The sequence below is a fragment of the Formica exsecta genome, unplaced genomic scaffold (genome assembly GCF_003651465.1).
Source record: "Formica exsecta isolate Colony F162 unplaced genomic scaffold, ASM365146v1 scaffold33, whole genome shotgun sequence".
Taxonomy (NCBI): domain Eukaryota; kingdom Metazoa; phylum Arthropoda; class Insecta; order Hymenoptera; family Formicidae; genus Formica; species Formica exsecta.
The window spans coordinates 655,305-673,435 of NW_021850553.1; the positions used below are offsets into that span (position 1 = coordinate 655,305).

The 18,131-nt window shown below is 45.0% G+C and overlaps 1 protein-coding gene across 1 annotated transcript in view; it reads right to left on the reverse strand.

Annotated features, from left to right (window-relative positions):
- LOC115238244 (protein dachsous) overlaps positions 1 to 18,131 on the reverse strand; it is a 310,168-nt gene that overhangs the window by 46,518 nt on the left and 245,519 nt on the right. Inside the window, exons 2-3 of the mRNA XM_029811895.1 lie at positions 11,595 to 11,775; positions 5,850 to 6,332 (exon numbers count right to left, since the gene is read on the reverse strand). Coding sequence (XP_029667755.1) covers positions 5,850 to 6,332; positions 11,595 to 11,775 — 664 coding nt within the window. The remainder of the gene's footprint in view (positions 1 to 5,849; positions 6,333 to 11,594; positions 11,776 to 18,131) is intronic.

Consider the following 18,131-nt stretch of genomic DNA (forward strand, 5'->3'; position numbering starts at 1 on the left):
TATATATATATATATATATATATATATATATATATATATATATATATATTGTATATATAGAGAGAGAGAGTTGCCTCGTACAAAGTCGGAACAGAAGACCGTAAAGTAAAGGTGTATTGCGGACAGACAAAGTTCCGAGAAGATTACGCAAATCAGAGCGCGAGCATTCGTCCTCTCGGCAGCGTGGCAGTTATCTCGATCCGCGAATCTTCCCGAGGAGAGTTTAAGTCGGGCCGCCCGTCTTCGGAGTCTGCGATGGCAGGACCGATCGTCCCGCGAAATTTGCAAGTCTGGCGAAAGCACGACGTGCATGAGAGAGAAGAGAGCAGCGAGATTCGCGGAGATCGACGAGGACGAAGAAGAGAAACACGATCTGCGGATCTAATGGCGCAGAAAAAGCGACGGAATGCATCACGACACGCTTTGATTGCATTCGCGGAAGAAATATATTGTATATCTCGAGCTGATGAATCCATGCGTTCGTAATGAGGCAATAATTAACACATCAAAGTGACGTAATATGATATATTTAAGTGTATATTTAATTCGAACGAACATTTCTTACGATTTGATCATCGACGAGAGTGGCGGATTATACGCTATTTCGAGACGTTACGGTCAGATCGTTTCACGCGTTATATCCGGATGTATCTTTATGGTCGGTCTTAAACGACTGCAGGGCACGTTGATCTTTATGGTGTCATCGTTAAACTCGTTAAAGACGGACGATGTGTCGCACGGATAAGATTATGGCTGTTCGGTTAAAATAGTTTTCGTAAAATATCGATTCTGTGTTCCCCGATTTCCTATCCTTTTTATTTACTTTTTACACCATTAAAAATTCGGACAGTTAAATTTGCAAATGGTGTGCAATGTTATAAAGCTAAATGACTTAAATGCATATATCCTGTCGTAAAATCAAAATTACTTATTTTACGTTTCTCCGATACACGCTGACACTTTCGAAAGAATGTGGGATACGAATCGCGGGGTGAGATGCATCTAATGCGATCCGCCAATTGCAAGGAGAGGAGTCAACGGTCAGCAAATTTTGGGTTTCTCTTTCTCTCTCTTTCTCCCGATGTTCTTCATCTTTCATTCCATCTACTCTCACCCTCCTGTGCCCCTCGTCGCGCTCGCTGTCTTTTCTTCGCGCAGAGAAGACAGAAGAGGAAGGGACGTGGGAGCTCTCAAAGCGAGCGCGCTGAGCGGCGATATTTAAAGCATATGCAAAGAGTGCAGCTCCGTAGCGGCAGCCCCCTCGATAGGGAGAGAGGGGCAAAAAGTCTCGGACAATGGCGGCTTGCGTTCGGCTGCCCGGAATCCGACTCACGACGATTTATGCGACCTCGGCGACGACGACGGTCCACCTCCACCTCTTCCTCCTCCTTCTCCGACTCCTTCTTTCGCATTCGTATCCTTCTTCTTCGTCTTGCACGTTCCAATCTCTTCGTTCGGCTCGTGTCTTCCCGACCGGCACTCGAGAAGCGCGCATTCTTTCGACAAGAATGCCAGGCCCCGAAAAGTACGCGAAATATTCGATACAACAGTGTTCGATGAAATCGAAATTCACTGCGTTGCTTAATTATCACCTTTGAATTAAAAAGTAACGAATCGCCGAAAATATGGAAAAACTCTCTGATAAACATGAGCGGAGTAGTAGTAAAAAATAATATTGTGTTTCCAGAGGATTTCAGATATTTAACTTAGACTCGACTATGGAAACTGTATTTATTTTACGCGCTTTTTATTATTTTTCAAGACTTTTGCCCTAAATTATCGAGATGTATAATCGAATAGAATAAGAAATTTTGCGAGAGAGAAAGAACGGTGTGACTTTCTGATGAGCAGTCACCGGATTGTACAGCTCTCTAACGAAGATGCTTGTTACTGTCGTTATCGCTTCTTCCGCGTGCTGCGAAACTGCTGTTCAACAACAGCTATCTTGTTTCATGTTCACGGACTCTCGCGACCAAGAAGAGGGCAAACTACCGGTATGTAGTACTATCCGACCGATTGACTGACTTCGTCGCGCGTTTGCAGTAGATTTCTCACACCATCCGCCTCAGTGGCATTATACCTGCTGTACTTTTTATGTATCAATCATCCCGGCTTTCACGCTTTTTATGCACGCTACAAAATTCCGACAATCTAAGTAAAACAAAGATGAGCGCTGATAATTCGATTCCGATTATAACCGATTTCTTGCCTGCGACCAATTTTGTCTCCATCTCTCTAATTTTCGAATCCGCGTTTTATCGCAATTTCTATACATTTCCTTCCTTCGACAATAAATTCAAGTTGCTGGGAGCGACCGCTCATCCCATGGATAAGATAAAACTGGTCTTTTCTAGTCGATGATTCTCTGCCATAAACTCGACCGTAAACTCAAAATGATTCCACTTTATCGCCAGGTTTTATGGAAGCATAACTATTCGCGAACCGAACGAGACTGCTGCCCGATAGGGATTTCGTCTACGTCGGTTTTAATAGTTTTCAAATCAAAACGATCGTTCTTTCGTCGGCTGTCGTTCCTCAATTATCTCTTTCGCCATTCGAGGAGGGTTCGAACGTTATTTGCTTTATCGAAATAGATGGTTATAAAATAGTGGCCGGCTTTGTGTCTCGATGTTCAATGGTCGACTCGATTTGATAATTTAGTATCTCGCGGCAATCATGCTAAATAAAACGCATTGACTATCTTAAAGTTAATTTGTTTAATGGCACATCCACGGTTCATTTGCGAATCGGGATTTTGGCTGCGGATTTGCACGATATTCGAAGCAAAAACGAACAGATATTCTTGAAAATTTGATACTCTGATATCACAAGCTGTCAGTACGATGAGTATGACGATATGTGTGTTTCTATTAATATTACAAAATTATACGAAAATAAAAATTATATTTTATAATACAGTAAAAATCTCATCGTCGCTTTGTCGCTGCCTCGTTAGAAATCGATCGATCAATATAATTGATTTAATCGAAACGCGAAGCTGAGTGCCATTCGTCCCATTTCGTCGAGACCCGATCTGGTTTTATATTGAAACAGGTGTCGCAAAACGGATCGCCGGTGCACGTCAATGCGCGCCCGCGAGATTTCTCCTCCTCTCTCTGTCACACAGCCGAAACGAACCTCACCTGTGCCGACGATCGCCGGCCCCGTTCAACTTTAATCTGATAATCTGATTGGCTGCCGTGTGTCAAATATTGCGGGCCTGAGTGTCAGGCCGCGTTCTTCTGCGCGAACTGGTTCCCGGCCGGACGCGTGGCCGATTGGAAGTCGGGTTCTGAAACCGACCGGTCGATTGCGCCGATGCCGGAAGGACAACTTTGAATGCGCAACGCGCGAGACGGCGCCCGTTGTTTCGTGTCATGTATACAAGGCGCTTCCCGTTGCGTTTTATCATATTTTATATTTTATTTGCCAGTCTTTTAAAGGGTACAGATTTTTAACCGACACTGCGCGGAATGACGGTGTAAGATTATCCTGCTAAAAATTATGCAGACAACACATTTGAATTTAGCTTCCTGGAACTATATAACATTAACGAAAAAATGAAGAGATAATTAATTAAGTTGCGTTTGGGTTACATTTCTTATAGAACTTATCCATCACAACAATCATGTAATTACGATTTATCTGCGCGTGTCATTGCTGTAGTACCAGCATGAAGAATCTGAGAAACGCGTTTCCTGATGCGGTAGATTGCGCTTGAACGTCCCAACGAGGGAGACGACGAAAATGACAACGACGAAGACGACGACGAGAATCTACCATGAATCGAGGCCATGCGTCGTACGGGGTCAGGATACTTTTTAACCCCAGATAGCGCAGCTTACGTCCAGAGATTCTTCTCCTTTCTCTCGTTTCGTAGTCAGTATGCCTTCGCGGGAGAAAGAGAGACGGAACAAGCGCGATCGAGGAGAAAGAAGAAGAGGAGAAAGAGGGAGAGAAAAGAGAAGGTAGAGAGAAAGACGAAGGAAGAGAGAGAGAGAGAGAGAGAGAAAGAGAGAGAGAAAGAAAGAGATTCACGTCGTAGCTCAGCGAAGAAGGTACATACTCGATGCCTCGCGCATTGATATGCAACAGGCCGCATATGCGGGCCACGCCGGGGCGAACAATACGACCAACCGGTAAGGCACCAGCGTGTAAACTATCCAGCATCCTCGAGCCTATAACGTACCGTGCCGTACCGCTCGGTACTGTGCGGGACAGTTTACACGGTGCATCGGGTATATGGCGCGGTGAGCGCGGGTCGTGACGCGTCGTATCTTGCATCAGATGTACCACCAGTGTGGAAACACGGATACGTACCTCTTCTCCCTCTCCCTCCCGCCCGCCCCTCTTTCTGTTCCCTCCCCCTCGCTGGTCCTCTCCTCTATCCGGTGTCTCGATATATCGGCACGAAGTAATCCACCCACCCGTCCGCGACCTTACCGGAGCTCAATTCTTCCCCCCTCGCTTCCTTTCCTCTTCGTTCCGCAACCTTAGCCTTCTCCCGCAGCGCGAATCCTATTCCTCCCCTTCTTTCGATGACCACCTGTTTGGCTCGATCAGAGAGAGAGCCTCTTTCCCCGCTAACCTACCTTTTGCTAAATTCACGGACAAAAGCTCTTACGCTCGACGCGCTTGATGGAAATTTATAGAATTTTCTTCCCGATACCTATATTGTGTGCTGCATGGGTACATACTCGATGCCTCGCGCATTGATATGCAACAGGCCGCATATGCGGGCCACGCCGGGGCGAACAATACGACCAACCGGTAAGGCACCAGCGTGTAAACTATCCAGCATCCTCGAGCCTATAACGTACCGTGCCGTACCGCTCGGTACTGTGCGGGACAGTTTACACGGTGCATCGGGTATATGGCGCGGTGAGCGCGGGTCGTGACGCGTCGTATCTTGCATCAGATGTACCACCAGTGTGGAAACACGGATACGTACCTCTTCTCCCTCTCCCTCCCGCCCGCCCCTCTTTCTGTTCCCTCCCCCTCGCTGGTCCTCTCCTCTATCCGGTGTCTCGATATATCGGCACGAAGTAATCCACCCACCCGTCCGCGACCTTACCGGAGCTCAATTCTTCCCCCCTCGCTTCCTTTCCTCTTCGTTCCGCAACCTTAGCCTTCTCCCGCAGCGCGAATCCTATTCCTGCCCTTCTTTCGATGGCCACCTGTTTGGCCTTACGCTCGACGCGCTTGATGGAAATTTATAGAATTTTCTTCCCGATACCTATATTGTGTGCTGCATGTTCGGCGCTACATGAGACATGAATATCTTTAAATACGTACAAATACGTGGGACTTCGCGCGTGCTCAAGAAAGTATATCGAGGCGTCGTCTTCGGCGTTTTACTCGTGACGCGACTATGCTAACGCGGTAGCGCCGCGCGTGGAATACGTTTTCAAGGCATTCGTTGGATCGAGGATCGTACCTCCGTTCTAGAATCGACCAGATTAACTCCGGTATGCAAGTGCTTTTATGCAAGCATATCGCAAACGTGTTCGCTGTCATGTATCATGACGTCGCGCAAAAATAAGTTTCATGGTATTTTAAGTACAAACTCTAAATTTAATCGTCAAGAAGCAACGAAGAAATTATCAATGTATGTTTAATGTAAGAGTGACGCGCGGAAATTATTTATCAGAAAGCAACTCTTTGATATAATCGCTCATAAATTTATAAAATTTATGCGGTATATTGATGAGGAAAATTTTTGTTATTCATCGAGTGACAGTCATAATAGTATTCTCGACACGCGTCCGTGGTTACATCGAGCGATAATGTGTTGCGAGACGCAACGGGCGAGCAATAAAAGAACTCTGCATAAAAGCGAATTGACTTACCTGTCGAAGAGGATGACGCTGTCGTGGTGTCCTTTACGCCGCCGACGATGCTATTCTGCGGGATACTCTCCTTGACCGTGATAGTGTAGCGTGGTTTCTCACAGGTGGCGATTCTGTGTCCGGCGGAAGAGACAGTGACCTTGACCTCGGCGTCAACGAGGCTCTTCAGGCCGGCAGCATCAGTCGCCGTCACGTTGAGCTGATGCAAGGGCAATCGCGAAAGCAGGCTTGGTTTCGCCACGTGCAGCTCGCCAGTATTACGATCCATGCGAAAGATTCCGGCCTCGTTGCCGCTAGCGATGCGATAGGAGATTTGGCCGAAAAGACCAGCATCGAGATCGGTCGCTGCTACTCGTAAGATCGGACCATGTACGGCACTGTCACTACGCAAGGTCACGTTATATTTACGCGGCTCGAAAATCGGCCAGTTGTCATTCACATCTGTCACCTGGATGCGCACGATCGCTATCGTACTTAATCCACCTGCAAATATATAATGAATGATTGTAATTTGTAACAAAATTAATAGTTATACAAATAATAAAACCGAACATAAGGTATAATAAACTATACGAAAAAAATAAAATTCTAATTTATCACTATTTAACCGCAAAAAATTGCCTGTATATTTGTGCAAAAGCCAAAAAGATTATCGGATTATCAATTATATATGTGCTAATACAATAGATCGCATCGATAATACGAACGTGCGACAATTCCGTCAAGTAAACTCCGCGCGACCATACTTTTAAGCTTTGTGTTAAACATTTAAAAAATTACCGAGAAATTTAGTTTACGAGAATAAATATTGTCTGTAAATAAACATAGTAATGGGAATGTCCAGAAACATATCGGAAATGTTGAAAAAAATATCGTGAGTGTTTCAACGGAATGGAACTAGTTCATAGCTGCAATTAATACTATTACAATCATAAGAATCATTTGCCTCGTTATATCAGAGTAATGATTTTAAGTTATTCCGAATGTAAGTATCTGTAAAAGCAATAATGTAGTGTATAATATTATTATGTTGTGCGTTTTATTAATATTTAGGGAGAGACGAGGCGTCATTATTCAGAGTTTTATGCGAGTTTCAAAAAATGCGTGAGGTAGCCCTTATATACCAAACATTTATCCGCGCATTTCACATGGAAGCGAGAAAGAAGTGCGCGGCCGAGAGCGATTATGTTTATTTCATTCCCAGCCGAAATCCTCTTATCGAGCCAAATAATGTCGAGGTATTAGCCGACGTAGAGAACGAATCTACGGGGACGCGCCCGAAGCCGGTCGGCATAAATCACGGAGCATCTCGTACCGCAGCCTCTTCTCGGATCCAATCAGCCGCTGGCCTCTCTCGCTCTCTCCTTTCACAGGTTTTCGTTTCATCTCGCTCTTTTTCTCACTGCGTTCTTTCTTCAGTTTTCTTTTTTTTGCCCGGTATCCTCTCTCTCTCTCTCTCTCTCTTTCTCTGGCATTTTATTCGGACACGCGCGAGCACGTGTGCGTCGACGTGAGCTCTTTTACTCCCGCGCAGGGGGGTAATGTGCCGTTCGTAGTAATATTTCAAACACGAGAAGCTTATGGAGACCCCAAATGGCCGCATTCTCGCAGTGTCTTAACGGCCACGCTGTTTTAGACATCACGATTTCTCGGATAATTGCTTTGTTGATAGATCGATTAATCGGTGAACTATGTAAATAAAATTAGAAAGTATAACCAATAATAAGATTATTATTTTATAGAAAAAGTTATTATATGCGTCCACATTCTCATAATTCATTTGTCTCCTCAATCTCTCTCTCTCTCTCTCCTTTCTTCGCATTTTATATATACATGCAGCGTTGAATATGCGATCGTCTAATCCGGCAAATAATTTAGTTGTCTCGAGATACGAAACGCTAAGTCCTAGAGAGCTCCTAATTTGTCAGACTCGCTATAAATTGCGCTAGACTATGTGTATCTCGCATGTATCTTACAAATTATAATCAGAGATTAGTAATATTATCTCTACAGATTATCTTTCTATACATATTTCTACGAGAGCGCAATATTGGCGGGCGAGAAGAAATCAGACGTGTAACAGAATACTGCGAGCTCCTGGTCGTCGCCGTAGATTTAGGCGAAGCATGACGCAAGTGTTAATATCAAAGACAGTGTATGTAAAACGGGTAATCCGATGTTTAAACGGTTTACAACCGTAACTCATAGTAATGTATGGACTCGGCCGTGCGGAGCGCTCTCTCGGGCGCGAGGAGATTTATAGGTACGAGTGTCATTGGAGTCATGCGTCAAGGGTCCGGTCTCTCGTATCCCGTGCTACCACGGTCTCCTCCCGGCCTCTCTTCTGTGGAAAAGCGAAGACTCCATGACGACGCATGGACAACCTCGAGATATCGAAACACCGATCTCTAAACCGCAGACATAGTCATATAGAATTGAAAAAGATTGTTGTGATCCTAATGATTTTTAATTGCGCACATGACGCGCTTTCATAGATAGATCAAATCGCGCTTATAGCATCCTTTTGTGGAGGATAAAAAAGAATTGATTAAATACCCACGTGTGTTCGATACGGAAGACCAAAGAACGTGCCAAGAACGAACGAATACACCGACTTCCCGGGGATAGTTCAACGGCATTTTAATGCACGGCTTGATATTTTGTGGCCGGTGCCAGTCCCGGCCCTTTTAATTTCACGCGGTCGATCGCCGGGATGAGTCCTTTTCGAGAATCGTGCGGCGGGGGATACGAGGGTTCGGAGAGATTTATACGGCCGGTAGGTTCGGCGGTGCTCAACCTTATAGCGAGATTACGAATGAGCGAAGGATGAGTTTCACAACACACGCGTGTTATTACGGAAACGTACTTGTAATTGATATTTTGCATGCGGCTTTAATTAGGGTTTCGTTAACGTCAACCAATTTCAATGACAGATTCAAGATCGAAAAACAACATTTCCTTAAATCATTTGCACCGAATCGAGCGGCAGACACTTATTTTTGCGTAAATCCGTAATTTGTTTTTTCCTCACTACAGGTGAGAGAAACGAGTTGTTCCATTAATATACCGCTCGCAAATACGCACAGTTGATTTCGGAGTTCGTTACAATGTGCGGACTGAAAGCTCGCTCAGTGACATATCCGAGATTATGCGCGGTATCACGCGGCGTCGAGAAGAGGAAATAAATAAGCGCAAAAACGGCGCGGACAATGACATGTTCGGTGGGAGTTAAGCCGCGAAGATTTATGATGCTGATGCCAATAAAGTCACCTTCCTAGCGTATAGTTGCGAAGCGCGCACCGCGAGAGAAGTCGGTGTGCATCCTTCCGTTCGTCTTTGTTTACATTTGTATACACCTGCCTATGTATATTGTGAGGCAGATACGCGTTATCGCGTAGGTATATAATTTCAAGAAAAAAGATAGCGTCTTCAATTTCTTTCCGTCAACATGTGACGATAAATCGAAGATGCGAGATAAAATCTATCCCGTTGGTGGGATATCTTTACTCGACAGGAATTCCATGAAGAATTTCGCCAAGAGATTAGCGTAGAAATTATATTAAGATATCGTACCCGCGTGTAATCGATGCCGATTCAAGATTCCTTCGTTTTAAAGAATGCTCTCGTTAAAAGAAAATTCAGTTTGGATAATATCGGCAATCCTATCACATTGCAAATGCGTTAAAAAAATATCTTTTTACAAGAGATTATTTGTTTCTTTTACATAACTAATTGTGACGATTAAAATCCATAATAAATATTCAAATCTACGAAGAAATTCGTGAAAATTTTAATCCGCGTCAATTGTTATAATTCTCTTCAGCGGTCGCAACTAACAACAATAATCAACAGGAAAACACTTTAAATTTATTATTCATCAAATTATCCGAGCGTTTATCCATCAACCCTCGAAGGGACGGCGCCTCATGTCTACTAATATCACGTTCGACTCGCGATCGAGCGAAAAATGTGACTCGCTCAAGGAAATCCGTAGATATCTCTCGCAGATTCCTGCCTCGATTCACTCGTAAGTAATAATTATCGCCGCGGCGTTATCCACCGCTGTTAGCACGATGGTAAGCGGCATGGTTGGGTTATCGTCAGCGTTTCCCCCCCCGATAAATATCGACGACGAATACGCACGTTGTGGCATCAAATCGCGCAGGGGATGCAGGCAGAGCTCCGTCGTCGTTCGCGTAGCGAACGTCAGCAGGTGATATAAATCATGCGCACCTGGCCCGCGTGGTTCACGGTGGCTCGCGATTCGCTTTACTGCCGTCGCGCCAAAATGATTCTCTCCGCGCGAATTACAGGTAGGCAATAAGAAGAATTAATCGCCGGCGTAAAAATAAGAAGCAAGGAGGAGGAGGATTAATGAGTCTCGGGCGCGCGGCGCCACGAGGAAGTCTTGGAGGACGCGCGAGAACGTGCGAATCGCCGGAAGATATTTGTAATCATTTCCGCGCCTCCCAGACTTTGATTGAGATACAGTATACTCAGGCGTGCCGCGCTATGTAAGTATATAGTAATTTTGTTAGAGAAATGAAATTTATCTATTATCGTGAGAGCGTTTCTCTTTTTCTTTTTCTCTCTCTCTCTCTCTTTTTTGTCATTTCCATTCTCGGCAAGTCTGCGAAATTGGAATTCGCGCGCAGTGTTCTCTTTCTTGCTCGTAAATTTTTTTTTACAGAGATACACGACTGTCACGACGTGCTAGTCAGCAGGCATATAAATCACGTCGCGCCGGTATTCGCGGTGCGTCGCTGTCCGCGCTCCTGTATGCCTCCGGTGCCCGTCATATCCGGCCGGCATTCTATTGTGCATCCTGACAATATCCACCGACACTGCCGCTGTTGCATAGCGGACAATCGTATCGATAACGAGCGACAATTACGTTCGCGCGCTTGTTTGCAAAACGGCATAACGCCAATACAATAGCCATCCACCTCTTTCTACATCTCTCCGATCTGACGACTTTTTTATCTACTACCGATATAGATATTCTTTTTCGAATACCCTCGAAAAATTGTGCAAAAAATCAGTAAACGCAGTGGCCGCCGCCGGTTGTATGGTAGCGTCCCACGATGGATCAATGGACCCGCAGTCATTGTCCTTTCCTCCCATAAAGCGACCGCGCGCTACCGCGTTGGAAATGGCCACGGAACCCGCCATCGCGACATAAATCATACACCCTATTACAGAGCTACTAGATCTCGACGGGCCGATAGCCAACCGTCTTTTCCTCTCCGCGACGCGCTGTTTCTACCTTCCTCTCGCATGTTCCTCTTCCCGTTTCCGTGCCGCGCGTTTCTGCGCGCGTGTCTCCGTCGCGCGCTGCCGTTTCTACTTGTTTCTATACTTGTCTCGTCTCGTCTCCCCCATCCCCTCATCGATGCCATAGTGCGTACAACGGCACTCGCACGCGAACAGCAAACTTCCTACGGGCATTGTTCCTACGTCGTCGGAACGAGAGATCGCGATCTTGCATGAGATCTCGCGATCAAACCGAATCACCGCAACGATGTGAATATCTCGAATTACAATAGATAAGAATGTTAAATGTTTAGATACGAAAAACAAAGACGAAAGGATCAATGATAGCGATATTTAATACCAAATAATAACAGAAATCAATTTTCTGTTTTAGTTTGTTTCATTAAAATTAAATATATATTATATGAGTTTTGTCTAAGCTCGATGCATGATTTAATAGTCGTACAATAGAAAGGCAAGAGTAATACAAACCTCGATCGGTGGCAATGACAGGCAGCTCTAGATAAGGTGCTGTTTCTCTGTCCAGAGGCGACCGAACGCAAATATCCCCCGTATCACTGCGCACCAGGAGCTGCTCGCTCTCCAGTCGACCACCGGTCAGGGTATAATTGACCATCGCGTTTACGCCGCAATCAGGATCGGTAGCTTGCACCTGCAACAAAGATAAATCAAGGTCAATACCGCAATAAAACAAAATCCTCGATATATATAATATGTATCGAAACATGCATATATACAAATCTCGCGAAAACCATTTTCTGCATATCTTCAATTCATTAAAATCGCCTCTCTATTTAAAGGAATATGTAGTTCTTTACTCAGCCTTCTGTCTTTTATTCTGGCGATTAAATATCTTTGCGTTATAATTATTGAGAATGCTAATAATTTTGATATTTGTGATTATATTTTATAAAATAATCATAAAAGCATAAAAGGAATGACGCGAGAAAAATTAAAGTTGTTTTCAGAAACAAAATAATATAATTCTAGAGTGTTTTATAATGAATAATTATCCGATGACCCACAATCTGAAACCGCGGATGGAAAATCGTCAAGTTTATTTGCAATCTTCGAAGTTGTCTTGTTTCACAGAACCACGATGAATAGCCTACCATTGAAATTTATCGATCCCATTTGTTCGTTCTGTGATCCTTTTATTTTTACCGCAGCAAAACGAAAGACAACGCGGATGACGAAGGACGCGATGTCGTCGCGCCTCCCCGAAGGCAGAATCCACCCGGGCGAAGCACTTTGTTTAATTTCGCCCGGCGTTCCTGAAACGGGATACCCGCGGATCGCCGGGGAGGTGGTCCATTCGTAATCCAGGCCCAGTGACTAATTTGCGAGCGAAGCCTTCGTTTTCTTGCCCTCCCAGAGGAGGACCCGAAGACGTTACCGCGACGGACGGATGAACGTGGGGGCGGTGATGGACGCCTCTGTGCTTCCAGCATGTGTGATTTATGCGACGATTCATCGCCACCTACCCACCCCTCGATGTAATACAACTTACGAGATTTCGTATGGTCGTTAACGAAAATGCCTTCCCATTTTTCCCCGTCGAAACGTTATCGTTGGAAGACTATTATCTCCGAGAATACTGCGAATATGTGCTCAGCCTCACCGAAATGTCTTTTATTTCCAACATCTTGAATGCTTGAAGGAAATTTCCATTAAACTTGTAAGCTTTCAATTCGAAATATTTTAAATCTATACTTTTTCTTTATATTAGTTTGTGTGCTCTACGCACATATATATATATCAAATGCTAAATTTCATGCGGGAAAACACCGATATAAAGGTACCGTTCTCCATTTGAAATTATGATAGATACGTCGACATTGAAATAAATAGGCTTCCACTTGAGCATGAATACCCGAACAATAAGACTTCTCGCTCTGAATTGCGGCCTAAACGGCGTTTTCCTCCGGGCGACGTGATATAGGTTTCGCTCGATGATTTATCACGCGTCTCAAGTACGGCGCGTATCACGCTGACCGCCTGGGACACAACGCGAGCGCGATTTTTCCAATTTTTGCGCTGCGTGCACAGCTAGAGTATCGAGAGATAATCCTACCCGATCGATAGATTACGATCGATCCAGTCGATCGGTAATTGCCGTCGCAATCGACCGTACGCGGATTATGGCGACGGGCAGGGAGAAAGAGAAAAGTAACACTCGTAAATTTACCGGCACAGGACGTAATTTGCAGGATACAGTGGTAGTCGTCTCGTGTGCTACAGTCGTCGGGGACTCGACGCAGAAGAAACTGAGACGCGAGTTTCGACCGGTAATGAACCCCTTAACCCAGGCAGAGTTGCTTTAATGACAGTTTAAAGTTTCTTCTCGCGTTTGTGGTATCGCGCCGGCCATCTAGCCGTGATTCGAGTACTCGGAAGAGTATCGTTCCGCCCATGTTGAACGGGAACGTGAAATCACGGGGATGTGATCGCGATCGCACGCCGATGATCGATTACTTCGTTACGACGCGCCCGCTCGATTTGTCGCGATAACGATGGCGCACCGGCTAGATTATATTTGCGAAAAAATGCATATAGTATATATATATAAAAAGAGCAATGGCTAACGCAAATTATCCTTGCATGTTTATCTGGTGGCTGTAGAGATAGAGGCGTTTCGCGTTTCGTAGTAAATTAAATGGTTACTTACTCATGTTGCCATAGTTGAAAATAAGTAATCAAATAAAACCTCTTCAAACATATGCTATAATAAAATAAAATACAAGGAAAGTTGCAACATTTTTTTTTTTCGTGAAGGTTTTTTATAATTAATTGCAAGCCTGATGACGGTTCGGTAAAGAATGCGCGGGAAAAAATAAAATTTGCTATCTGCCAGGCAATAATATTCTACTCGAAAACAATGTGTACGAGAATCGTGAGAATCGTAGAGAGGGCGCGTCGAAAGAACAAGATTGCAATCTTGAGCTACAATTAAGGAGGTCGGGGCGGTTCGCGTGGAGAAAATATTCCTTTCTACGTAGGCGGATCAAGTAATCAAATAAAACCTCTTCAAACATATGCTATAATAAAATAAAATACAAAGAAAGTTGCAACATTTTTTTTTTTTCGTGAAGGTTTTTTATAATTAATTGCAAGCCTGATGACGGTTCGGTAAAGAATGCGCGGGAAAAAATAAAATTTGCTATCTGCCAGGCAATAATATTCTACTCGAAAACAATGTGTACGAGAATCGTGAGAATCGTAGAGAGGGCGCGTCGAAAGAACAAGATTGCAATCTTGAGCTACAATTAAGGAGGTCGGGGCGGTTCGCGTGGAGAAAATATTCCTTTCTACGTAGGCGGATCGCTAACGGATCGCGCATAGGCAGACTAGAATAGAACTCCTGAAAGTCGATAAATCGGCAAGGTATACTCGGCATTTGTCATTACCGCCTCCGATCTGATAGCGCCGTAAATGAACGGGTATAATGGGAAGAAACGAAATTATAGCGCGAACGCATTATATTAAAGTGTACACGTTATGTGTTATATTAGCCGTTACACGTGTACTTTATCGGCATTTATATCGCCGATAGTGGAAGCATGGCGATAGGGAACATGCGAGAACTATAAAATATTACGACTCGTCCTGCGTAATATGCGCCGTGCGTTAATAAACTGGCATTATTAATATCTTCAAAGCGCTTCGCAGTCGAGTTAAAGCCGCTGTCCCGAGCGCGTGTGAGAATTACCATCGTAGAAACCTAATTTGCAACAACATCCCCTGTATGCTTCGCGCGCGTCCGCGTTATAATATCCATCGTGATTTTTCCAAGCGCGAGTAGCGCATCTATCCAACGTGCTAACAGAAAGGCTCTGAAAGGAAGAGGCGCGCGGCCATCGCAGAAGAGGGCGAGAGAGAGAGAGAGAGAAAGAGTCCAGAGTTGTAGAGCCAGCCACGGGTGGAGGCAGGATGGAGGATAATAAAGCAGGAGTCCGCGAGGAATGATTTAGTGGCAAGCGGTCGAATAACTTTCCCGCCAACACCGTTGCCACCTTGAAGCGGCGATGCGCTCTTCTGGCGGCTCGAACTGTGTATCCGAGCACCTCGCTGGGAGGGAGAGACGAAAACGAAGTGAAGAAAAAAAGATCGACCTAGGGTGTGGAAGGAGGGAAATTTGTTGGTCCATGTGCGGAACCTCCTCTCAAGCGGCAGAGAGAACTATGGATCCTCGACATCTCCACGTCTTTCTTCTTTTCGGCAAACACGAGAGAGAGAGAGGGAGCTATGGTAAAGACAGTCAACAATAGTTTGCAAATTCAATCATAAATCAAGATTAAACTCGCTACATCATATTACTTACAATACATTAACATCACTTCCAGTATTCACCAAATCGAATGGGAAATCACTCTTTTCCATACACTGTATGTAATGCATTTTACAACCGCTTAAAGTGACTTTAAATCTTCCAATGGTCGCAAATACAAGTGTGTAATATAAATAGCAGTAACTTAATGCCATCTATGAAAATCGGGCACGAACTTATGCAATCATCCAATACTTTTCCATTCAAGATTGCACTAGAATTTAAATGCATTTTCAGTCAAACGCGCGTTCACGAGAAGGATAAAATTGCATTTAATCGTCTCAAAACGATTCGGCCCGCTACAGGTCATTATTGAACACGCTGCGTCTTTACGCGCGATAGAAACGAGCCTCTTCAACTGTGATGGAGCTCCAGCGAAACATTAGTCAAACGATCTTTCGGCATTCTGCGCGCGTCAGTACTTTCCGACATCATACTCTTGGCAGAAAGTCCGCGTATCGACCGCAACTCCGGTGCGCGCCTTGATTAATGCAAGCGATTCACGGAGCTAATGGCATCGGCGCTCTCCCGTATTTCCCTCCGTAAGAAAAAAATATTCCTTAATATTGTATGAAATTCCCGTGCATTAAACTTACCAAGGGGGCCTCGCATTCCCCGGGGTCAACGATGCCGCGCGCGAAGCATTTACCGTGTGTACTATGCCGCGCGATCGCGCGGGTCTTGCTTACGACGTGGCGATATTTCATACGATTATCCTTCACATCGTTGGGTCACTAAATCATCCCCGGCGGTGCGGCACGGTATCCCGTCACCGAGTACACAACAGCGCGCCCGTATAATCGCTTACGATGATCCGTAAAACTCTGGCGAATTGGAGCGGTGGATTCCCCTTCCGGCGAGCTCTCGCGCGCGTCTCGCCGATAAAGGGAATTTATCGCGCCGAATATACACGCGCTCTTTCCTCCTGCTGGTCGGTGTGTGTTCGCCACACACGCGTTGACCTTCATGGTCGGCCTTCGCGCCCGACTCTCGACCGTAAAGAATTAAAATGTTATCGAAAAAATCACCGAATGAATTAATCTCGCACGCGACGCATCTCTACGACCCACTTACGTCGATCGCGATTCGTCTCGCCTCTCCAGTTATTCATAGCAAGATATTTGCTTTCGCGAAACCTAATCATCAAAAGATGGTCCAAATTGCTAGTCTTTTTCTCGATTAGAAATTCATGATTAAAATCGCAACGACTCCAAGCATGTCCGATGCCTCGCTTCCATTCGCGACACTCTCGTACCATTGAGTGATATCCGAGAGTTTTTCTCTCGTCCCCAGCTTCCAGCCTCCCGATCGTTGGTCATGCTTTTCGTTCGCCGTACAAGTACCGCTTTTTATACACGCGAGCTCGACAGATAGAGCTGTTCGTCGAGTAAGCCGGGAAGCCATCCTCGGTATTCGCGGCTCGCTGCCTCGCTGACAGTCCGACTCTGTCGCGACATCTTCTACTTTCTTCCTTCCTGTCACCGGAATTTCTTCCTCGTCCGTTGTCCTCAATGAGTTATCGCGAACATATCGTAAGTCATTTATCGAATAAGAAAATCTTGAAAATGTGCTTTCGCTCTTATCCAACATTTCACTTCGAACTGTTGCAGATTCTCGCCGACAAAGTATTACCACATGACTCGTCGAAGAAACTACGCGTTGGAATTCCGGAAAAAGCTATCGCGTCCGTGGCGCGCTGCCATCATTCCTGACGACGCGAGCGCGTGCTTAAAATCCTCGCCATTTGCACATAAGGGGCCCTAATTGCGCGATGCGCCGCGCGCGATGCACGCGAGAACAGGCTCTGGTGCTATCTGCGCGAACAGCCGGAGCCGCTCTGAACCGGAAGTTACGTGGGTGGATAGGACGCGACCCTTTGTCACGCGAATTGACATGCGGCTACGATGCCCGGGTAGCCGTCACGTGAGTCACACACTGCGGGTGTGCGGCCGCACAATTAGCCGGCTCCGTATTCCGTTTGCATAAATAAATATATGCGTGTTTGCCACCTCCTTCTCTCTCTCTCCTGCTTCCCTTCTTTCCGTTTCCTTCACGTGACCGCCGAGATGCTCCTCTTCTCGGATTCTCGTTCTCCTCGTACGGGTACATACACATTTGCACGGGCGTATACGCACGTTCGGGCACATGAACCGATAAGCGGACGATGAAAAATCACGAGACCAATGAACGGAATAAGATGCCCGAGAAGGAAACTGAGAAGTAGAAAAACGACGAGGAGGAACGAGCGCTAAACTCTATATACTCGTAACTTCAAATAGACGCTCGTTTACAGTAAAGTAATTAGTAGAGAAATTTTCGCGGACGCGCCGGGAATTCTTGTCGAGAGTGCGTCGTTACGAATCATATTTCATCATTAATTTAAAGTTCAAACTTATTGTATAGTTATTTAAAAACTCGTTACATTTTCAGCATAATTCCTGCTATTTAAATATATCACACATTCTCATGTAAAATTTTAATTATATTTTTCCTCTCCCCTATATACATAGTATATATATACAATGCATTCTTCTGGAATGGATTATCCAAGTCTCAGTTGAGAGATCGAAAGTCTTTACATATTCATGATCTCCGCTCATTTTCCAAAATGAAACGAGGCCAAAGCACACATCGCGCAAAAAAATGATGATACTTGAGAGTGTCGTGAATACCAGGAATGC